Source organism: Protopterus annectens, chromosome 4.part0 (assembly GCF_019279795.1).
Source record: "Protopterus annectens isolate FY-2018-M chromosome 4.part0, PAN1.0, whole genome shotgun sequence".
Taxonomy (NCBI): Eukaryota; Metazoa; Chordata; order Ceratodontiformes; family Protopteridae; genus Protopterus; species Protopterus annectens.
The window spans coordinates 846,971,690-846,993,919 of NC_056733.1; the positions used below are offsets into that span (position 1 = coordinate 846,971,690).

Consider the following 22,230-nt stretch of genomic DNA (forward strand, 5'->3'; position numbering starts at 1 on the left):
ACGGGGTGGTCCATTAGAACTGGCTCATCCAACTCTGGCACGCGTGGATCTATAATTGCATACCCATAGTTCCTCCACCACACCTGTGTTAAATTTACAGGCATAACATCCATTATCCACTTGTTATCGCAGCCATGACACACCTTTACACATTTCCCTCTCCAGAGCTTTTGGGGCCCTACACACATTCTGTCCCACCTCGTGTATTCACAGGGTCTCCCGCCATGTATATTTGCACATACATCCATTTGCGCTTTCCAATTTTTGGAGGTCCCAGCATGGGACTACATTCCGTCTGTGTGTAAAGTAGACCTAGCATTTCAACAATGTTACTCCCAGTGGTAATACCTTGCCTGTGGTGTGAGTAGCAGTGCTCTGCTCACTCTTGGGCAGCTTTTTATGACATATGCTAAAAGCACTTTACAATACCAACATTGCACTTGATTCCCTTCACATCCCTTGTGTATGCTTTACTGTTACAATGTCCATTCTTCATATATATATATATATATATATATATATATATATATTTATATATATATTTCTCATGTATGTAGATATATATCTGTACACACATATATATGTGTGTGTGTATATGTATATATATATATATATATATATATATATATATATATATATATATATATGTATATATATATATATATATATATATATATATATATATATATATATATATTTTATATCTGTACATACAAACATACATTTCCTATGCTCAAGCCGCTTACACCCACGCAGGCGCACTCACCTATGCTTACTGTGCGCTACATATGTTTACTGTCGCTTATTTATGCTTATTTGTGTCTTATACATTATGACAGTACCACTTTGATTGAAAGGAACTGGTTAATAGTCCCATGCAATACACACGTTCACCTTTGCATGTTTAAATGTCGGCTTTACAGCAGAGCAACATTAATTCCACAAGGAAAATGATATGTGCTATTGTCGACCTTGAACCGTGAATGCCTTTTCATTAGACGGATGCTCTAACCACTACACTATTGGTGTTCTGCCTCATTTATATGTATACCCATGGTGCATAGTTACCCAAACACATGCCTCATCACTTCACTTACACAGCAGGCATCCATTTACCTGTTGGGAATAACGCGCTACTACACGTGTCATTCCCTATTCCCTACTGCTCTGGACTCGTGCCACATGTATGACTCACTCCGAGGATATTCAGACCTCTACAGCCTATAGTCCTGGCACATACATGTGTTCAATTGTCAGGGTTTTCATATGGTCTTCCGGGTTTAGGCTTGTCCGACTTGGACCAGGACTGCCCTGTACCTAGTTGAAAGTCAGACTTAGCAAGGGAATATTGTTCGTTCCACTTTTAGCATTCTACCTGTGGTTGGGGATGCAGAGGTGTGCGCACTGATGGCCAGCCTGATATATAAAAGCACTAAATATTACGGCTGGTTCCGCTGCTATTTCCCTTCACATTCGTTGTGACTGCTATATTGTGACCATGTTCATTCTTCATAACTATATATATATATATATATATATATATATATATATATATATATGTGTGTGTGTGTATCTTTATATCTCTTTCCATATATATATCAGTCTTTACATACACATGCATATACACCTACATACATTTTTACATTCCACATACTGTTTAATCACCGCCACCTATCCACTTGCATACCCGCTTACGTCTAGGTTGCCACCTTTACTAATGGACAAAGTGGGGCATTTTCGGGACACATATCAGATTTTACAGGCCGACACATACCCACGGTCAGTACAGGGTTTAGAACTTTACTTATTTTCCTAGATGAGAGCTTATTCTTGTAGCAGTTTAGTTGCTTATTCTGTTTCTTGTAAAATTTACGTATTTTACATACAGAAATAACTGTTTTATGCAACTGTTACATGAAATATGGTACATAATTATTTCCTACAATCACAGGACATTTGCCATTGTATTATTTTTGGTCAGGACACACCTGCCCAAACAGGGACTCTCCCTCACAAAGTGGGACAGGAGGTACCCTGCTTACGTCAGCACCTTAATCACCCTATATCCAACTGCCACTATGCGAATGTGTAAAGTATATATTCTCGATAATGCATGTGGGGAGCCGTGCATCACGGTCAGATGTTTAATCCCAGGTAGTAGGTTCTGCATGACCGGTTGGAGGCTGAGCAGTCTCATGAACCACTACTGCACATACAACTTGTGTCCAGATGTCTACAGGACTGGACATCATGTCCTCTCATCAAGTCTGATATTTACACAGGATACTTATCCCATGAGGGATGTCCAAAAATTGAACAGACCAATAACCGGCAATAACCTTCAATATTTTTGGATTTACGAAAATGTGATAGGGTTATACATGCAAGGGATACATAGTTGCAATCCTGAGACTGCCTAGGGTGAGACTGCCTACTAGATATGATTAGTGGTCACTATGTGCAGATATGGCTGTGCCAAGCTAGCAGCCCGAGTATGGCTGGATTTGGTGGACGTTCAGGAATGGGGCGGGGGGCTTGTGTGCTGTAGCGGGGATGATGGGTATTCAATTATGCATCCAGGTGTGTTGTGGTTGGATGGCTCAGTTCAGGCCAGACCATTATGTGGGTATGTGCCGGTGACGTTTCTGTATATGTGTATTGCACATTTTAATATTCATATGTTTGTGGGACTGTGTTTTACAGTATGGCCTGTCAGGTTGTATTGCGGATGTGTATGTTTGTTCTTTGTGTTTCTTTCTGATTCACCCACTGCTCCCTCGTACACCTCCAGTTCACCTATTGTGCATCCAACACAGTCTCCCCTTGGCGAATTATTACATTACCCGTCCCCCCCCACACCCATATTCCACACACTCCATCCATCCATTCTCTGGTTGATGGCCCATGGCACGGTCAAGGGAACACATTGCATACACTACATATCTCTGGTACCTGTGTGGTTATGAGGACTACCCTAGCATTTTTCACCTTCCACATGCTGTACATCACGCACATAGGTACACGCAAATACTTATCTTTCATGACATGGTAGGTAGACCCGGGTAATACCTTTTCATCTTTGGCCCATCCTGACAAGGGCGCCTTGTACCACGAATGGGCAGATTTTGGGCGAATGCTCTGACCATTGGTAGGGTTGCCACCTTTTCATATGGCCAGGATGAGATATATTCGGGACACACATCAGATTTTACAGGCCAACACATACCCACGGTCAGTACAACAGATAGTACTTTTGTTTTATGCCTGAATGCAAGCTTATTGTTGTAGCAGTTTAGCTGCTGCTTCTGTTTCATTTACTTGCTTATTCTATTTCTTGTAACATGTAGGTATTTTACATATGGAAATAAGTATTGTATGTGACTACTACATAAGATTTGGGACATAATTATGTCCTAAGATCGCAGGACATTTTACATTTATAATGGTTTTGGTATGGACACAACTGCCCAGAGGGGGACTCTCCCTCACATTGTGGGACAGGTGGTAACCCTGACCATTAGGCTAGGCTTAGATATTGGCAGCGTGCTAACACGATGCGTTTCGCTTCCACTTGATATAACTATCGACACTACAATGGAATACGGGCATGGGGTTTTAAATGTCATTTGTTCGAGGGATGGGGACTCAATATTCAGCTACGTGCATTTGTGTTTGCTTCTTATTTTTATGTTCGCAAAACTGTCTTGCATGCTTTGCATACGTTTCAGTATCCACGGACACTGACAGGTGTGATTACTATTAGAAGCAGGCTGTACTAGTCAGCATTTTAGGTTGTGCATATGCAGCCAACATGATCATGCCTCCATGCAGAGCTTGGACATGCCCCCTGCACTTGTACTCATTTCCTATGCACGTGGCCATTACGGCAGTATGCCTTCATTAATATGCATGTGGTGCTGCTGTGCCATCTCTACGCTGCACGGCTGGCGCAAGGCTATCGCCGTCCTTGCGCCGAGCCTCATGAATCCCGGGGCCTGTCTCTGCTGTGGTAATTCTTTGAATTAGTTCCACTGTGTTATCTTTTATCTCAATAATTCTATAATAAATGAACCTGTACATATATTTTCCTTTGTTTTGGCTGCAATAAACAAAAAATAAAAATATTTAAAACATTGTGGGATGAAGATTCACAGTAAAACTGTTAAAATGAGTCTAAACTATGATTTAGCATTAATTTGAAATCATTGTATTACAATTTGTACAGTTTGTAATATTTTCACCAAATTTTAAGAAGCATAAACTTTCAGAATATCTCAGTTGTGTGAATTATTAGATCCCAAATAAGATTTGTTTTATACTGACTGAGAAATGATATGATAGTCTTCTTGCAGTTTGAGACAGTTTTAATGCCAGATGTTAGCATCTTTGCTACTTATATTCACAAAGTGAAGAATTTTGAAGTTTTGAAATAAAAATAATAAAAAACAACAATATTATAAACTGGCTGCTAAGTTGGTAAATTTAGTCTTGTAACTTGGACACTTTTCAGTATTTTCAGACAAATCATTCCACTACAATTGTTAAGGTGCATGACAAACACAATAGTATGTTGTAAGTGATTTGCCAAATAAACCTTCTTTTGCCTGGTGTTACTGTTTTCACTGTTTATTTTCAAAAAGTAGGATTAGAAAGAAACCAGGGTTCAAAGAGGAAATCAGTCCAAAATCAAAATTCCACCAAAGGTCCAAGTCAGCACTTGGCAGCAAAAAAAATAGAACATATTCATGTCTTCAGAGTTGTGACCTTATATTTGAAATAATTTAGCTGAAATGGCTTTGTATGACACCAGTACAAACTTTTAATCCAGTATGCAGTTCAGTAATCTCCTTTTTTCTTACACGTAGGTAATTGACATTTGGGGTCTATATTAAAAGACCAAAGAGGTGTTTCAGCGAACAACTCTTGGTCAACATGTAATAAGCAAACGCACTAAAGTGCGAATGCTCAAAACAGCGATTTCTTTCCCTGGGAAAGAAATCGCTTGGCCATCCCCGTGTGTTTGCCCCTTTCCTCACTGTAGAGCAATCTTGGAGTTGGTATATTTAGTTAGGGGGAGTGTGGGGGCTACAGACCCCCACGTTGGGGGGTGTGGGGGGGCAAAGCCCCCCACGTTGTTATGCTTTAAAGTGTGTGTGTGTGTGTGTGTGTGTGTGTGTGTGTGTGTGTGTGTGTGTGTTTGTGCTAGCGGTTTCTTTCCCAGGGAAAGAAACCGCTATTTTGAGCATTCGTGCTTTAGTGCATTCACTCATTATGTTTCGACCAAGAGGTGTTTGCTGAAACACCTCTTCAATCTTTTAATATAGACCTGATATTTGTACATTAAGAAGGTTCAACCACCCAAATACCATGAAGTCTTAACAGTGAGCTACAAATTTAATAAAAAAATTGCTGAAATGGTATTGTCAAATTAAAATAATTTGGCAGTTGAGAATGAGAAACCGAAGTACATTCATTTCTATAAAGGCAGCCATGAATGTGACAGGTATCATTCCCATCCAAGTCTGAACATTTTTATACTACAAATGTGTATTTTGTAGTTATTGTGCAGAATCAACTTTCAGGTGGTATATAAGTACTTTCACTGCAAACTTCATGAAATATCTAAATAAATGTAAATTCTTTTTGAGAAGTATAATGCCAGACTGCTAATGATTGGCAGTAGATTTTTATGGTGCTAATTTGCCAGCCCGTTGCCCAACCTTCAGCGAAGGCACGCCCATTCACACATGGTCTTTTGGAGGCCACTCGACCGCGTGGGGAGGACATGTAGACTCCACACAGAAGGCACTCCAGCCGAGAGTCGAACAGGAGAACCTCTTGCTGTGAGGCAACAACGCTACCGCTGTACCACCGCGGCTTACAAGTACTGAAAAAATTATGAATTATAAATATACATTATCATTTTGGTAAATAGCCAAGTTGTATCATAACTGAAGTCGTTTCCAGTATGGATATTTAATTTTTTGTTGTTGTTCTTTTCTTCATAAGAGTTATGAATAGAGAGACCACATCTCATTTTACAGATATAAATGAGAATTTGTATTTGTTATCTTAACTACTCCCTTCATCTAATTTCCCTTTGCACATATTGTTTAATAATGTATTCATGAAATAGAAGAATGTTAAGATATTTCCACTACTTTGCATCACACATCCTTATTTTATTACACAATATATCACACTGCTGTTGCTGTACTTCATCTACACTGATACTGAGTACACATTGCCAGCAAATCCCTTTAGTGTTACAAATGTTTTAATGTTCAGCCAGATTTTTAGGTAAAGATGGCTTTTTTTCTTTTGCATAGTCTTACCTGCTGCTTTGCTTTCAAAAGCTAATGTCCATAGTGCCCCATAATATTTCCTTACTGCACCTTTTTCTTTTCCTTTCACAGAAATCTTTGCTTCACCGGTTGATCTTTGTGGGTAAAATCTCTCCGGAATTGGCTGATAAGAGGGATTTGGCAGGTAAGAACAACTGCTCAAAGTCCATAGAGAAGCTATTGATTTTTTCTCATACAAAGCACAGCATGGAGTAGTTCTGTTCTTCGGGTGCATTTTCATAAACATATCTAATGCCGCAGTGTTTACTGCATTATCTCAGTTTCATTCACTTTTTTTGTTTTGACAGCATTTATTGCACAGCATGGCAATCTATTAAACTCTGCTGCAACTGAAATGTTTTGAGTGCTCCATGAAGCTCTTCATATGTGTTTATTACATTATACTGCTCAGCGTGAATAAAGAAAACACTAGTGCTTTAAGAATATACAGGATCAGCATGAACTAAGCAGAGTGACAAACTGTGTGGAATAATATACTGACAATGACTATTTCACACTTGTCTTTTGCTTTTGGCAATTCATACATTATTTCCTTCCTCTCAGAGAGATAACATCATAACATAGCATTTTTGTGTTATTTTGGAAATGATTGGAAACACATTATTGAACGGAAAACAGAATAAAAGAAAATATAATTTAGTTTTATTATAGCATAAATATTAGTTATACTTGTGCAAAGTTTTTTTTTTTAATGTGTGCTGTTTAGCAAAAGTACAGTATTGTAACTAAACTTGCCTAAACAATAGATGTACAGATGTTCACTGCAGCTGTAGCCTAAGCTCTACGGGTTATTTCCTGCCAAGGACATAACTTTCAGCCAGCTTCTAAAGCATCAGAGCACCTTCCATGTGCCCAAACAATTAACTTTAGCTAACTAAAGTTGGGTTTGGGCCAAAACCCTCAAGGCCTTCTTGCCAACAGAGAGGGAGAGAGAGGTAAAGGATAGTGCTAGCAAAATAATGTTGTTGTGCCTTTCGGCTTTTCCCGGTTAGGGGTCGCCACAGCAGAATTCCAGTCTGCTAATGATTGGTAGTTGATTTTTATGTGCTGAGTTACCACCCCTGACGCACAACCTTCATCGAAGGTACGCCCATTCGCGCACGTCTTCACGCAGAAGAAGCTCTAGCTGAGAATCGAACCAGACAGCGTCTTACTGTGAGGCGACAACGCTACCACAGCACCACCACCACAGGTAGTGCTAGCAAAATAATAATAACAATAATAATAACTGTCCACACAATGCCATAAAAACATACAAAAAAACAAGGGGAATGGAGGGACAGAATGGCTACTGCACCAGTGATCATTCGAAAATCTAATATTACGTTAAGTTTAGTTATACAACTGTACTCTGTTTGTTATTTGATTATTTGAGTCCTGCTGCGGTAGCCTAAGGTACATGGGTAGATCACCATAGTTTAGATAGACTGGGAGGAGGAAGGTTGAGGGTCCAGGAGCCCCTGGAGAATGGTCCTAGCAAACCTTATCTTAGACTTAGAGAAGGAAACTAATTTGTAGTGCTTTGTAAAAGTATGCATGAAGGACCAAATTGCTGCTTCTGGAATACTTTTAGAATCCAACCCTTTCCAAAAATCTACAGATGAAGTCAATACCTGGTAGAATGTGTCTTGACCCAGCCTGGAGTAGTTTTGTTGCTGTGGGAGTAAGAAGTAATAGCCTCAGATGGCCATTTGGAAATAGTCTGTTTTGATACTGGTTGTCCTTCCTTCTTATTTCATAAGAAACAAGCAACTATTAAGTTATGAAAATACTCTGTTTTATCAAGATAGTTGTGTGTCTATGGACATCCAAAGTATAAAATAACCTCTTTCTGTTCTTTTTAGATTCTGAAAGAAGACAATGAGATAGGTAGCTTGGCTTAAAATAAATTCATGCACACTTTAGGCATAAAATAAGGATTAGTTCTCAAAGAAATGCTGTCTTTGTGAACAATGAGATAAAGTTAATCTATGGTAAGAGCATATAACTCAGATACTCTTTTTGTAGATGTCAGAGCAATGAGTAAGACTGTTGTCCATATCAAGAACCTCAAGTCAGCTTGATGACCTAGTATAATAGAACAAAAGTTACTTTTTCTTTCACAAAGTTAAGATCTTAAGGAGGAGCTGAGGCTTTTTGCACAACATCCCTTTCAAAAGAAATTTCACATGAGACTGCGATGAAAGAGGGAGATCCATAGGGAAACATGCTGAAATGGCTAATAAATTAACCTTGATTGAGACATAAGACAAGCCATATGATAGTGACTCACATAAATAATATAAAACCAAAGAAACACTAGCCCTGAATGGGTGCTGGTTCTTTTGTTGTCACCAACTACAAAACATTTTCCATTTGCTAATATATGATTTTCTAGTAGCAGACTTTCTTGCCTCCATTAATACCTGCTGCATGGACTCAAAAATAAAGGGTGTCTAACAAAGTATTAAGATTCTATCATCCAGCTTGTTTAGGGTCAAGATACATCAAACACCCCTGGTCTTTTGTGAGTAAATCCAGTATATGAGGAAATGTGTGATAATTGTCCCAGGCCATTTTCAGAGGAAGGGAGAACCACTGTTTCCTAGGCTAGAAAGGAGTCACTCCAATGATCTTTGGGGGGGTTCTTCTGAATCTTCAGAAGTACCCTAGATATTAATGGAAAAGGAGGAAAAGCATATAGGAGCACTCATTTGTAAGGAAAAGAAAAGGTATCTTGTTTTCCAGATCTTCTTGCATGGAGTCTTAGAGCAGAATTTTGCTGAATGATTGCTTAGAGGAGAGGCAAAAACATCTGTTTGAGGTGTTCCCCACAGAAGTATCAAATCTTGGAAGACCCTCTGATTCAGTTTCCATTCATGAAAGTCTGTCCTGGTCCTGCTCATCTTGTCTGCCACACAATTGTGCACTGATGCCTGTGGATTCAGATTGAAATGAAAAGTTGTATCCCAGGCTACCATGGCTAGTCTGCACAGAGAGTGAGTTCTAGTTCACCATTGCTTGTTTATGTACAACAGCACTATAGTGGTGTTTAAAAACACATGTAAAGCTCCCAGGGGCCACAGATGATTTAAAGAGTTGAGAGCATTTATGAGAGCTAGCACCTATTTCATGTTGATGTGTTTTAGTCCCTCTTTTTTATTCCAAAGACCCTGCACTTTTACTTCCATAGACACTGCTCCCCAAACAAAGTCTGATGTCTGCTGTGACTGACGTTTCTCAATCTGGAGGGCAGAAAGGGAAACTCACATTCTCCACAACATAATCTCCCTTTTTACAAATTCTAGAGTAGGAATTTAAAAGGACAGGGGATGTTTGATGCTGGGACCATAGAGATTTCTGGTACAATTGTAACTTTCTCATGTGGGAGTCTTGCAACAGGTATCTTGAGTATCATTTAGCCGACCATCAGTCCTCATAAGTCCACAGAAGAGCTCTTTCTTTGCAGCAGGAAAGCTCTGAAGGTCTTGGTTTCCATACCAAACTTTTAATCAGCTCAGCTCAAGCTAATGCTTTGGGCATATGGAAGGTGCCCTGATGCTTTGGAAGCTGACCAGCCATTATGTCTTTGGCAGGACATAACCCATATATCTTAGACTACTGCAGAACTGATGAAATGAAAAGCATTTTTTTGGAACCATATTCTTTTAGGTTTGAAGCAACACTGAATTCTGAGTGTCAACACCATCCATGTCACGTGCCCCTCCTGAGTCTGGTTTGTTAAATTCACATTGTTCCTTCATTCCACCACACTCCAGTTGCTGGTTATGAGGTTCTGGTATTTCCATTTCTCCAAATGACGCAACCTGTTCAGAGTAGGAAATACTAAAGGGACTTCCAGTCATCTCAAAGAGATATCACCATTGTCCCTGTCAGGAACATGTGTCTCTTCATATTGTCAGATGTAAAAATACCACTCAGTTCTACCTTTTGACTTTTTAATTTTACCTGCTGTTCTACTTTGAAAAAAAAGTTAAGCACTTTCTTATTATGTTCAAACATAAGATCTACTGTGATAGATTGGTTAAGTACCAACATTTCATCTGCAAGCTTGTTAAATTGCCATTCATTTAATGTAACTAATACCCCCATGAGCTCATTTAATGTAACTAATACCCCCATCAGCCCAAAGCCAGTTTTAGCAAATAAACTGATAAGCACTTTATACAAAACAGGATCTGATATTAATGAGGAAATAGTGGAAGATAGGAAAATAAAATTTGCCCCTATTCTAAAGATATGAGAATACCATGAAAACTGTAGCTAGTAGTAATAAAATGAACTACAATGAAACTATGATTTTGATATTTAATAATAATTGGGATATAATAACCAGTTTGGCAACCTTTAGTGTATTTTGGGCAGTACACATTGGTTTATTTACAAAAGAGGGCATGATGTTTAAAATATATTTGAATTTCCGGGACAAAAAGACATGATTTTTCAGGATGGCATCAGGAAATATGGTACTTGCAACCAATGTAATTTCATTAACACTGATTTTGAGGGTGAGGTCTTTAAAATGATCTCGCCACAAACAAATAACCTTAAGGAAAACTATGGAACTAAAGCAGTAGTATATATTTCATGTACAATATACAATATATTTTATATTGGAAAAACAAGCACTCCCTATGGGAAAGGGTTTATAAATACACTTACAGTATTCGAGAAGGTAGCTCCAGTAATGCTTTGAGTAAGCATGTTCAGGTGTGTAAGGGGATGAAGAAGTTTGTTGTCATACTTTTAGAAAAAGTGAATACCCAGAGGAGGTTTGGTAATTGGCAAACTTAACTGAAATTCAGAGAATTTGTTTGCCAGGTAAGACTAAATGCCAATTACTCCATAAGCTGAATAATAATTTGTATATTACATTTGATGGCTGGTAAATTCTAACCATTATTGCTACATATAATTTAATCAATGCATACATACAAAAATATTGTGTTCATATAACACTGTCTTAGAATGCTATAGTAAAGGTTATTGTCTATTATATAATTAAAACATGTTATTATTGTTTTATTTTTTAATTAAAAATAATTTTTATATTGATAGTTTTTTATGAAAATTTATTGGTTTGACTGGTCAGCTGATTTATTTAGTTGTTTGATCATGTGATATTAGGATAGTATTGGACTTTTATTTGTCTTTAGTTCTGTTTAGAGAATGAAATCACTTTATTAAAAATGTTTATTTTTAATAAAGCATGTTAGTTGGTCTGCATATTTCTAGTGTTTTAAGTGTCACTTTAATGTCAGAATTGGTATACTGATCTTGTAATTCTGATTCATTCTCTTGACAAATTCAAAGCAACATAAACACAAGGTTTTAATCAGGTTTATTACAAGGGTAGTTAACAATTTTGCCAGTATGTCTTGTTATTAATAACAAATGCACTCAAGAGCTATTTTCATGTGGCCTTCCTCTCTTCCTATAAATACAGTGTTATTATGAAATTATTAAAACATGCACCACAACATGTAGTTTTGTGAGGTTCCTCATGTAGTATTGATGGCTTTTGTAGGGTTCCACACCCATAAAATGATGAAACACAATTAAAATGAATCATAATCCTAGTAAACTTAGAAATACAATGCATTAATTGGTTTGGCTACTGTATTTTAGTCACTGCATTTGACTTGAGTATTTTTTGCCTCTTCTTTAATCTATAATAGTTTCTGAATATATTAAATAGGATATCATTTTTATATAACTTGAAATATTCTCTGACAAATACATTGCTGAATGCAATATGTCTGAATGTAATACTTTCCAATAATGTGGACTATCTAAAGATAAAATTTAACAGATGATTCTTCCTGTAAGGAGTAGCTTGAAAGTACAAATGTGTATGTGGTAAGTATACTGCACTGACTATTCAAATAACAAAATAATATTAATGTCTATATGTGTCTGATCCTTTGTTCTTCCCCAACTACTGCTTCTAACTGTATACCATTAAAACATAAGCATATACCAACTCTAAAGGCAAATCTTTCCTTAGTAGGTACATTGCCGGTAAAGCTGTTTGGTTCGCTAAATATGTACTTGTATGTTGTTATTGCATTTTGCCAGGTGATATAACTCCCTCATTACCAGGGCTATTAGAAAATTGTGGAAAAATGTAGACCTATTTCACAAAAGTTGCTGAATACATGGAGGATTAACCCCATTTTTTTCATGACAGTTGTTTATAACAGATGCACTATCTTGCATTAAATGCATAGGCAACTAGACATGTTTTACCCTGAAAAGATTACCTTGGATTGAAAGGAGCATTGTGTAATATATCTTCAAGGCCACTGAACATTATGCAAGGTAGCATATGCACATTTGGCATCTGATCTGAAATATGTCATGAACTGCCAAAATAAATATTTTATAATATTATCATCAACAGAACTATTGATCAGAAACATGACTGATTAGTGACTGATATTTCTTTAAGGATATTCCAGGCATTTAGATGCTTGCCAAAAGGTTTATTAAGTCCTTAGGAGATCTCTTGGCTTGAAACAGACACTTTACATGATCCTGTGCATCTGTAAATGGAACTAATATTAGTTTTTTCCGTTGTATTTCTTAAAGTGGAAAAGATGGTTTAAATGGATCCGGCCTATATGTCCTCCTCTGTCCCAGTAGTCTGTCAGTTTAACTTTTACATGTCATTTGGGCTTCTAGTACCATGATAGGAATAGACCCCAATCTTAAGTTAAAGTATGATTGAAGTTCATGAAATTAGTATTGTTTCAGTCTTTGATGTTAGCCAAAAGTACTCTTCTCAGCACCCAGAATGTGATCAGAATTGAGTCCTTTTTTGATTCATATTAACTTACATGTATCTGTAGCATTAGCAAAATGACCAGCCAAAATCCAAAACACTTTATTCTGTTCTCGCTGACATCTTGATACAAAGCCTCAAGGAGTATAGCATTTCTAAAAAAAACATATAAATGTGTGTATATATGGGCAGGTTTTTTTTTTTAGAAATTGGACCCATTGCTCCTGTTACTATGGGTACTGTCTAGGTATCCTTCTTCCACACTGCTGTCATTTCTGCCTGCAAATCCTTGCATTTTATAACCTTGTGTCTCTCTTTAATTAAGATTCTGTAATCACTGGGTGTAGCAATTTCAATGATCAACATTACTTTTGTCTTCTTTTCATGGACCACCATATCTGGTTTACTCATGTTTTTTTTTTTTTTTTTTTTTTTGAGCTGTTAGTAATAGGTGATTACAAGTGATATATCATGGTTTCTGGATGATATCTCCAATGCTTTACAGCTACTTCATTATTGTAATTTTTGCACAATCCCCATACAACAGTATTGCCACATTATTATGCTTTCCAGTGTACAGGCACTCTCCCATTAGTATATCACACCCAGCAACAAGATGGCTTTCTGTTTCCTGTCATGTTTTGCAGAATCTGCATTTGTCTGTTTCTCCCTCATGTTCGGTGGACTTTGTAAACCAATGTGTATGTATTCAACTATCCTGGCCTGCCAATATTAACCTTTCATTTTTTGGTTTAAATTCACCTCTTCTTAACCATTCCTACATCAGATCCTGATTGATATGAGGTTGTTCCAGGTGTTTTCTGGTCTTGCACCTATATTTATGCATTTTCCATAGTTCTTGCCTTCTCATATGATCCTTCTCCTTATATTTTTTCTTTTGTTTTTGGCACATTCAGTTGCTGTCTGATTTTTGTCTACTTCTGGTTTGATTTCCTTTCCTCTTTGACACTGACATGCTTCTGATAAACTAAGCAGGGAAGTCATGTTAGTTAGACTTGTTCTCCTCATGTTTTAAAACTTACCCTATGTTTGGATCTAATGAAGTTAGCAGATATGTATGCATTCCTACGATTACAGATCTATACATGTAATCAAATTCATGGAGGCCAATACCTCCTTCAGAACTAGGAATATATAATTTTGGTGTAAACTGATTTTTGATGTAATTTGATAAATGTGAAGCATTATTCTTGTTTTCCTTAACTGAACCAGTATCATTTGGAGCGAATCAATCACTCCAAAATGTTAAGTAAGAACAGGAAGAGCAAATTGGTTTATAACTTGGACTTTGCTACTAGATGTCATGGCTATTGTCAGTATTAATTTTATTCTTCTAAAGTACTCCTTACTGAGTTTTGTTCACATTTATTCATGTTTCATTGTCAATCCTTCATCAATTCCCAAATACTTATACAGCCCCTCCTGCTCAAGTTCCTTTATATTACATTCCCTTCCTAGGCTAATATTTTCTTAGTGCTGCAGCTTTCCTTCTTTAAAGGTTGCTTTTGCACATTTATCAGACCAAATTACTTTCTTATATTTGAGAAAGGTTTTAACCACTTGCAGTTGTGCCTTCAGCTACATATCTGATGAGCAATAAAGTTTCAAATCACCCACGAAAAGAAGATGAGAAGCCTTTACACTTTGTTGTTTTCTGGGAGTCAAATTGTAATCATGACCTAATCTGTTAAGTAGACAGCTTAATGGGTTAAAGGCAAGATCGAAGAGCAGTGGTGACAAGGAGTCACCCTGGAAATCCTCCCTTTGAATTTTTATCCTTGGGAGAATGACGTGGCTTTTATCATGGCTTAGCTGCAAAGTGATTTGCCACTAATTCATTTTTTAATTTTTAATTTATAGGTTCATAGATTAGTACTAGGCTAACTACCCTCGTGGGCCATTTCAAGTCTAACCAATTACCCCATGTGAGAATCAAACCCTGCACCTTGTGTCTGTAAGGTAAACACCTTAACCATTATGCCATCCTCCTACCCGCTACATAATGGTCAATATAGTGAAATTGATCAATGTATGGTGCATTTTATACATCTGTATGCACTCCATTACTCATGGATGTGGGATGCTATTGAATGCTTTTTTGTTATCTATCCATGCCATACTTTGATTCTTCCCCTTTTTACAAATTTTCAATTATGACATTATTTTACAAGAAATGATCCTTTGTATCACATGACTTTCTTTCGTTAACTTTTTATTCTATTGCCATGATTGAGTTGTATTCTAAATAACTATAAACTCTCAATTCCATTATGTAGCTTATACATTGTCTGAAGGCACGTTATTAGTGTATAGTTTTTGGGATAGCTTGCAGGTTCAGTCTTAACTAGAGGTATTGTTTTTCTTGTTTTTAACTAGGTTAACTAGGAGTATTGTTTTTCTTGCTGTTAACCAGGTTGGTGTCAGTTCAGGATATCCATATAAGTAGTTCTTCATGTGAAGATGTTATTACTTTTGGACAGCAATTAGATATTGCGTCTGGGCCTGGGGTTTTCCATTTATGAGTATTTCTTAATTTTGTTTCAATTTCTCTGGCCATTACTTCATGCCATTTCATATCCTGTACATTTGAACTCCTTAATGTTTCTTTTACTTCCTGTATCCATTCAGCATCTTTGTTATGTTCCACAGGGTTTTTATAGATATTTCTCCAAAATGTACATATTTCTTCTTTTCTTAGTGGTGTTTCTATTCCTTTTGCTTTTTTTTTCATTTCTCTGTAATACATATTTGGGACACCAATGCATTGCTTATTTTGTACTTTTTCTTTATATTCATCTGAATATCTTCTAAGTTTTTCTACCTGTGCTGATATCTTTAGTTTATTGTTTACAATACTGTACAATAGATCCTAGTCTGTTCTGATACTGCGCGTTGCTTTTATCACATCTCTCTTTCTAAGTATTTTGTAGATCTGTCCCCTCTTTTCTACTCTTCTAGCCATTGCACTTGTCTTAATTGCTTCATAGTTCTCTATTTGATACTTCCATGAAACCATTTGAATTCTCCCCTTCCTTCCCCTTACTGCTCTGTGTTTTTGTGGTAAGACTTTATCTGTTATTAATTTAACTGCACAGTAATATATCCTATCTATTTTTGTTATATCATGTGAGTATCTGTTAATAGTCTTGATTACTGCATTCATCTGTTTTCTACTGCGGTGGTGATGCTGTGGTAGCTTTGTCATCTCACAGTAAGACGCTGTCCTGTTCGATTCTCAGCTAGAGCGTCTTCTGTGTGGAGACATGCATGAATGGGCGTACCTTCGTTGAAGGTTGTGCGTCAGGGCTGGCAACTCCGCACGTAAAAATCCACTGCCAATCATTAGCGGACCGGAGTTCCGCAGTGGCGACCCCTAACCGGGAAAAGCCGAAAGACACAACAACTGCATTCATCTGTTTTATCAACCTTCTATCATTTTGTTTCTTATTAACCTTCTGTAATCTATTTCTATCATCAATTTTAATATAACCATGCATCTCTATTAAGTCAAGCAACTCTTCCCATAGATCATTTTCTTCTAGACTGGGGCACATTCTTTGTTCTCATATTGTCCTAGCTAGTCTGTAAATACAGTAAAATGAGTTTCACTTTGTTATAGCACACAACTCTTTCTTTTTATCATTTGTAACTGTTTTAAAGGATATTGGCTTTAAGGCCAGCATGAGTGCTATTTGCAGCAGGTAGATAACCAACATGTCTTTGAGGTTTAAGTATTATTTTTACTAAGATGGGTGCAATAGATCTTGTAGTCTCCAGTGGAGTATTGCACATGAGAGTGTTTTTAGGACATGTCATGGTCATGGAATCTGATTTTTCTCTCCCTGAGTCACACTTTTCAGTTAATATTTGCTATTGAAAAGATATTCCATTGGTGCCAAGAAAGATTGCCATTAATCAAGAATTGCTTTTTGTTGTTGCGATTCCTCACCAGAAATGTGTACCAGGCTTATCAGACTATGCAAGGGACCACATTTCTATGGTCTGGATAACATCAACATCAAAGAAATATGGGCACTTATCCCTGCTCTCCAGGTCTTCCACTCTCTTCAGGCAGTTTACATTCCTTTGGGACAAAACCTGGTGGCAGACTGTCTGAGCAGGTCCAAAGCATAACCACACAAATGGATTCTTCACAAAGAGGAGTTTCTGAATATGTTTCATAGGTGGGGTATTCCTCAAGTGGATCTTTTTGCCTCCCCTCTGAACAGACAGCTTCCCCGCTTCTGTTGCAGAACCCCCAAGTCCTCTTACTTGGAGGGTAGACGCCATGCCTTTTTTGTGGAAGGGGATGTTCCCTTATGCTTTTCCTCCTCTTCCTCTTTTTCTCAGGGTTCTATACAAGGTCAAACAGGACTCTCCAAAAATCTTGTTGGCGACTCTCTTTTGTCTCAGACAGTACTGGCTCCACCTCTTTTTTCCTCTGGCCAGGGCAATCATCACAAGTCACCTTACCGAATGGATCTTCTCATACAAGACAAGGGGTCTGTCCTTCTCCCTCATCTGTCCACACTTCAGTCGACACTTTGGGTGATAGGGTTTTAATCCCCTCTTGACACCAATCTTATGAGGACATACTTAGAGTTCTGCATGAGGCCAGGAAACCCAATACCAAAAAGTCATAATTCTCCAAACAGAAGAGATTTTCTGTTTGATGTATTAAGCTTCAACAGTATCCCTTCTCCATGGGGGTCCTATATCACATATCAGAGCATGATGGAACAATGAATCCCCAAAGTAAGGAGAAACAGGAGGATCAGAAAACATCTGAAGAAGAAATATGGACATGGGAAAGAAAAAAGAGATTTAATATGGTGCAATTTTTTTGCAAAGAAGAAAGCAAAACTAATCAATACAAAAACAGCAGCTCCAAAGATATTTGAAGAGAAATACAGGCAAAGAGATCCAGACATGGATAATTTTACAGTACAAAAAATAAGAAAACAAAGAGGAAAAGAAGAAAAGAGGATAAGTAATGGAGAAGTTAAAGAAATAGAAACTGAGGTTATAGATTTACCTGAAAAGTGAAGGATTTAGTGTTGAAAATTTAACTTGGATAACATCACAGCAGGATAGAGCAATGGAAACCCAAATTATGGAGAAACCAGTGGAGCAGGAAGCATATGATCAGTTGCCATATGAAGATACTATGGAGCCTTCCATAGGAAACCAAGTTGGACAGCAAGGAAAGGAACAGGAAACTGTGGCAACTCTGATGCAGTCAATGTTGTGGCGTGATAGGCCAGTGAGTTCCCATTTGAAAGAGCAATGGATGACATAGGATAAAACTAAAAGAGAATGTGTCACAGGAAGATGCTCTGGAACTTTCTATAGAATGCCCACAGGAAATGGAGAATAAAGAATCTGCTCTTAGTTTAAAAGAAAATGATCTAAGACAAGAGTCGCTTGATTTAATAGAGACGAACAGACATATTAAGATCAATTAAAGAAATAAGACTACAGAAGGTCAATAAAACTCAAAAAGTTAGAAGTTTGATAAAAAAAATTAACACAGTAATTAGGACTGTCCATAGAGATTTATAAGATATAACAGAAGTAAATGGGATATATTACTGTGCAGCTCAATTAATAGCAAATAGTCTTACCATGAGAACACAGGGCAGTAAGGGAAAGGAAGGAGAGAAATTGAATACCATCTTGGAAATATAGAATAGAGAAAACTATAATGCAATTAAGACAAGAAGTATCACTATTAGAAGAGTATAGAAGAAGGAACAGATCAGCAAAAATACTCGGAAAGGTAGACGTGATAAAAGCAACATGGAGTATTATAACAGATGAGGATCTATTATGCTCTATGGCAAATAATAAACTAAAAACATCAACACAGGCAGAAAAACTTAGAGGATATGCAGATAAGTATAAAGGAAAAGTACAAAATAAGCAGTTTATTGATGACCAAAAACGTTTTATAGAGAGCAGAGAAACAAGGTAAAATGAATTGAAAGACCACCAAAAAAGAATAACTAGATGCATTTTGGAGAAATGTCAATGAAGATCCTGTGGAACATAACAAAGATGCTAAATGGATAGAAGAAGTAAAAGAAAGAGTAAGAAGTTCAAATGTACAAGATATGAAATGGGATGTAGTAACAGCCAGAGATATTGAAATAAAATTAAGAAAAGCTCCTAATTGGAAAACCCTAGGCTCAGATGCAGTGCCTAATTTCTGGGTAAAAGTATTAAAATCTTTGCATGAAGATGTATCCACAAATATGAACTATTTATATGTGCATCACGAAGATGCTAAATGGACAGAAGAAGTAAAAGAAAGAATACAAAGTTCAAATGTACAAGATATGAAAATAGGATGAAGTAACAGCCAGAGATACTAAAACAAAGTTAAAAAAAGCTCCTAATTGGAAAACCCCAGGCCCAGATGCAGTGCCTAACTTCTGGCTAAAATTATAAACATCTTTGCATGAAGGTTTAGCCACGAGTATGAACTATTAATATGCATACCCTGACCAGACACAAGCCTGGTTGACAATAGGAAAAAACAATGTTCCTACTTAAGAATAAACCTGCAAGCTATGCTACAAACCATAGACTAGTAGCTTGCCTTCAGACGATGTATAAACTATACACTGGAATTGATGCCCGTAGACTTTATAGTCATTTAGGAGAAAATTCGATCATGGCAATAGAACAAAAGGGTAATAAAAGAAAGTCACATGAAACAAATTTTTTGTTAAATAAAGTCATAATAGAGAACTGTAAAAAGGGGAAGAATCTAAGTATGGCATGGATAGACTACAAAAAAGCATTTGACAGTATCTCACATTTTTGGATAAGAGTGCTTAAAAATAAAACATACCCTACACTTATTGATTACATTACACCAACCATAAAACAGTGGCAAACCACTTTGCAGCAAAGCCATGATAAAGGACAAATTATTATTCCAGGGATAAAAATTCAAAGGAGGATATTCCAAAGTGACTCTCTGTCACTGCTGCTCTTTTGTGTTGCCCTAAACCCATTAAGCTGTCTACTTAACAGACTAAGTCATGTTTACAATTTATCTCCCAAAAAAAAACAAAGTGTAAAGACTTCTCATTTTCTTTTTGTAGATAACTTAAAACTGTATAGTTCATCAGATGAGGAACTGAAAGCACAACTGCAAGTTGTCAGAATTCTTCAGATGATATGAGAATATCATTTGATCTTGATAAATGTGCAAAAGCAACCTTTAAAGTAAGGAAGGTGCAGCACCAAGAAAGCATCAGTTTGGGACAAGAATGGGAATTAAAGAACTTGAGCAAGAGGGAGTGTATATATATCTGGGAATTGATGAAGGATCAACAATAAAATATGAACAAGTGCACATAAAACTTTTTAAGGAATATTTTAGAAGACTTAAATTAATCCTGAAAACAGTGTTGACATCTAGGAACAAAGTCCAAGCTATAAACTAATTTGCTCTTCCTGTCCTAACTTCCAGTTTTGGGGTGACTGACTGGCCCTAAAAGGTGTTGGATAGGTTAGACAAGAAAACAAGAAGGATGCTTCATGTTCATCAAATGATTTATAAAAATCAGTGTATACCAAGATTATATATTCACCATTCCTAAGGAGGTATGGGCCTCCTCAGAACTGATTACATGTATAGATCTGCATTTGTGGGACTGCATACATATTTCCTGGCCTCACAAAACCCAGATGTAGTGAAAGTTTTGAAACATGAGAACAATAAGTCTAAGGTGACTTAGCAGAAGCATATCAACATCAAGCAAGAATGGAAATCAAACCGGAAGTAGATAAAAATCAGGCAGCAACTGACTGTGCCAAAAAAAAAAAAAAAAAAACAATATAAAGTGAACAATCTGATGAGAAGGCAAGAAATGTGGAAACTGCATAAATATAGTTGCAAGTATGGAAAACTCTTGAAACAACCCTCATGTTGATCATGATCGAATGCAGGAATGGTTAAGGAGAGGTGAATTTAAACCAAAAGACGAAATGTTAATATTGGTGCTCCGAGATAAAGGACTACATGCACTTTGGTTTACAAAGTCCATCAAACATGTGGGAGAAACAGACAAATGTAAGTTTTGTAAAACAGAATTGAAAACAGTCGCACATTTTGTTGCTGTTTGTGATATAGTAACAGCAGAAGGATTGTATACTGAAAGGCATAATAATGTAGCAACACTGTTGCATTGGGGGTGCAAATATTATGGTATTGAAGTGGCTAAAAACACTGGAAACATGAGCCAAAAAGCATTATAGAAAATGCTGAAGTTTATATAGTATGGGATCACCCATTACCAACAGTTCAAAAAAATAGATGTGAGAAAACCAGATATAGTAGTCCGTGAAAAGAAGACAAAAGTAGCATTGATCATTGAAAGTGCTACACCAATTGACTACAGTATCTTACATACAGAGAGACACAGTCATAAAATACCAGGACCTTATTTCTCTCTACTTCATTAATTAAAATAGCTGTCGGTGCTGTAGAGAACTGTTACAGCGCTAGGGTTGTGGGTCGCTAATCCATATTTTTTTCTACTTTCTAATTAAATAGCTGTGGGTGCTCTAATGAACTGATACAGAACTTCCATTTTATTTATTTTTTTTACTTGGAAGGGCCGTGGGTTGCTAAAACCTTATTTTCTCTACCCTATTAATTAAAATAGCTGTCGGTGCTCTAGAGAACAAGCCTAACCAAGATACCATCAATATATCTCATGATATTTTTTCTTTTTATATTCTAGTTATGCATTTGATATATATGACTAATGTCTATCTGCATCCACTTTATTAACCTGTATATTCACTCTGCTGTTTATTTCATCACAGTTATCTCTGTATATTTCATCACTGTTTTTATCTCTGTATATTCTCTCCAGCTTCACCAGCCTGACTGCCCTGCTTGCCTAAGTAGCTAAGCCCTGCAGGAAGACTAGAAACACCTTTCATCTACCATACATGTTTTGCCTATCCCTGGTACAGGAATAAAGCCAAACTCTCCCTGCAAATAACTCATTCCAGATAACAAGAAAGTATGTTTAACAG

The 22,230-nt window shown here is 36.9% G+C and overlaps 1 protein-coding gene across 3 annotated transcripts in view; it reads left to right on the forward strand.

Moving 5' to 3' along the window:
* The window catches only part of TEX47 (testis expressed 47), an 844,245-nt gene that overhangs the window by 172,624 nt on the left and 649,391 nt on the right, over positions 1-22,230 (forward strand). For all 3 annotated transcript variants that reach the window (XM_044068795.1, XM_044068792.1, XM_044068794.1), the window contains exon 2: positions 6,417-6,489. In XM_044068795.1, coding sequence (XP_043924730.1) covers positions 6,417-6,489 — 73 coding nt within the window. The remainder of the gene's footprint in view (positions 1-6,416; positions 6,490-22,230) is intronic.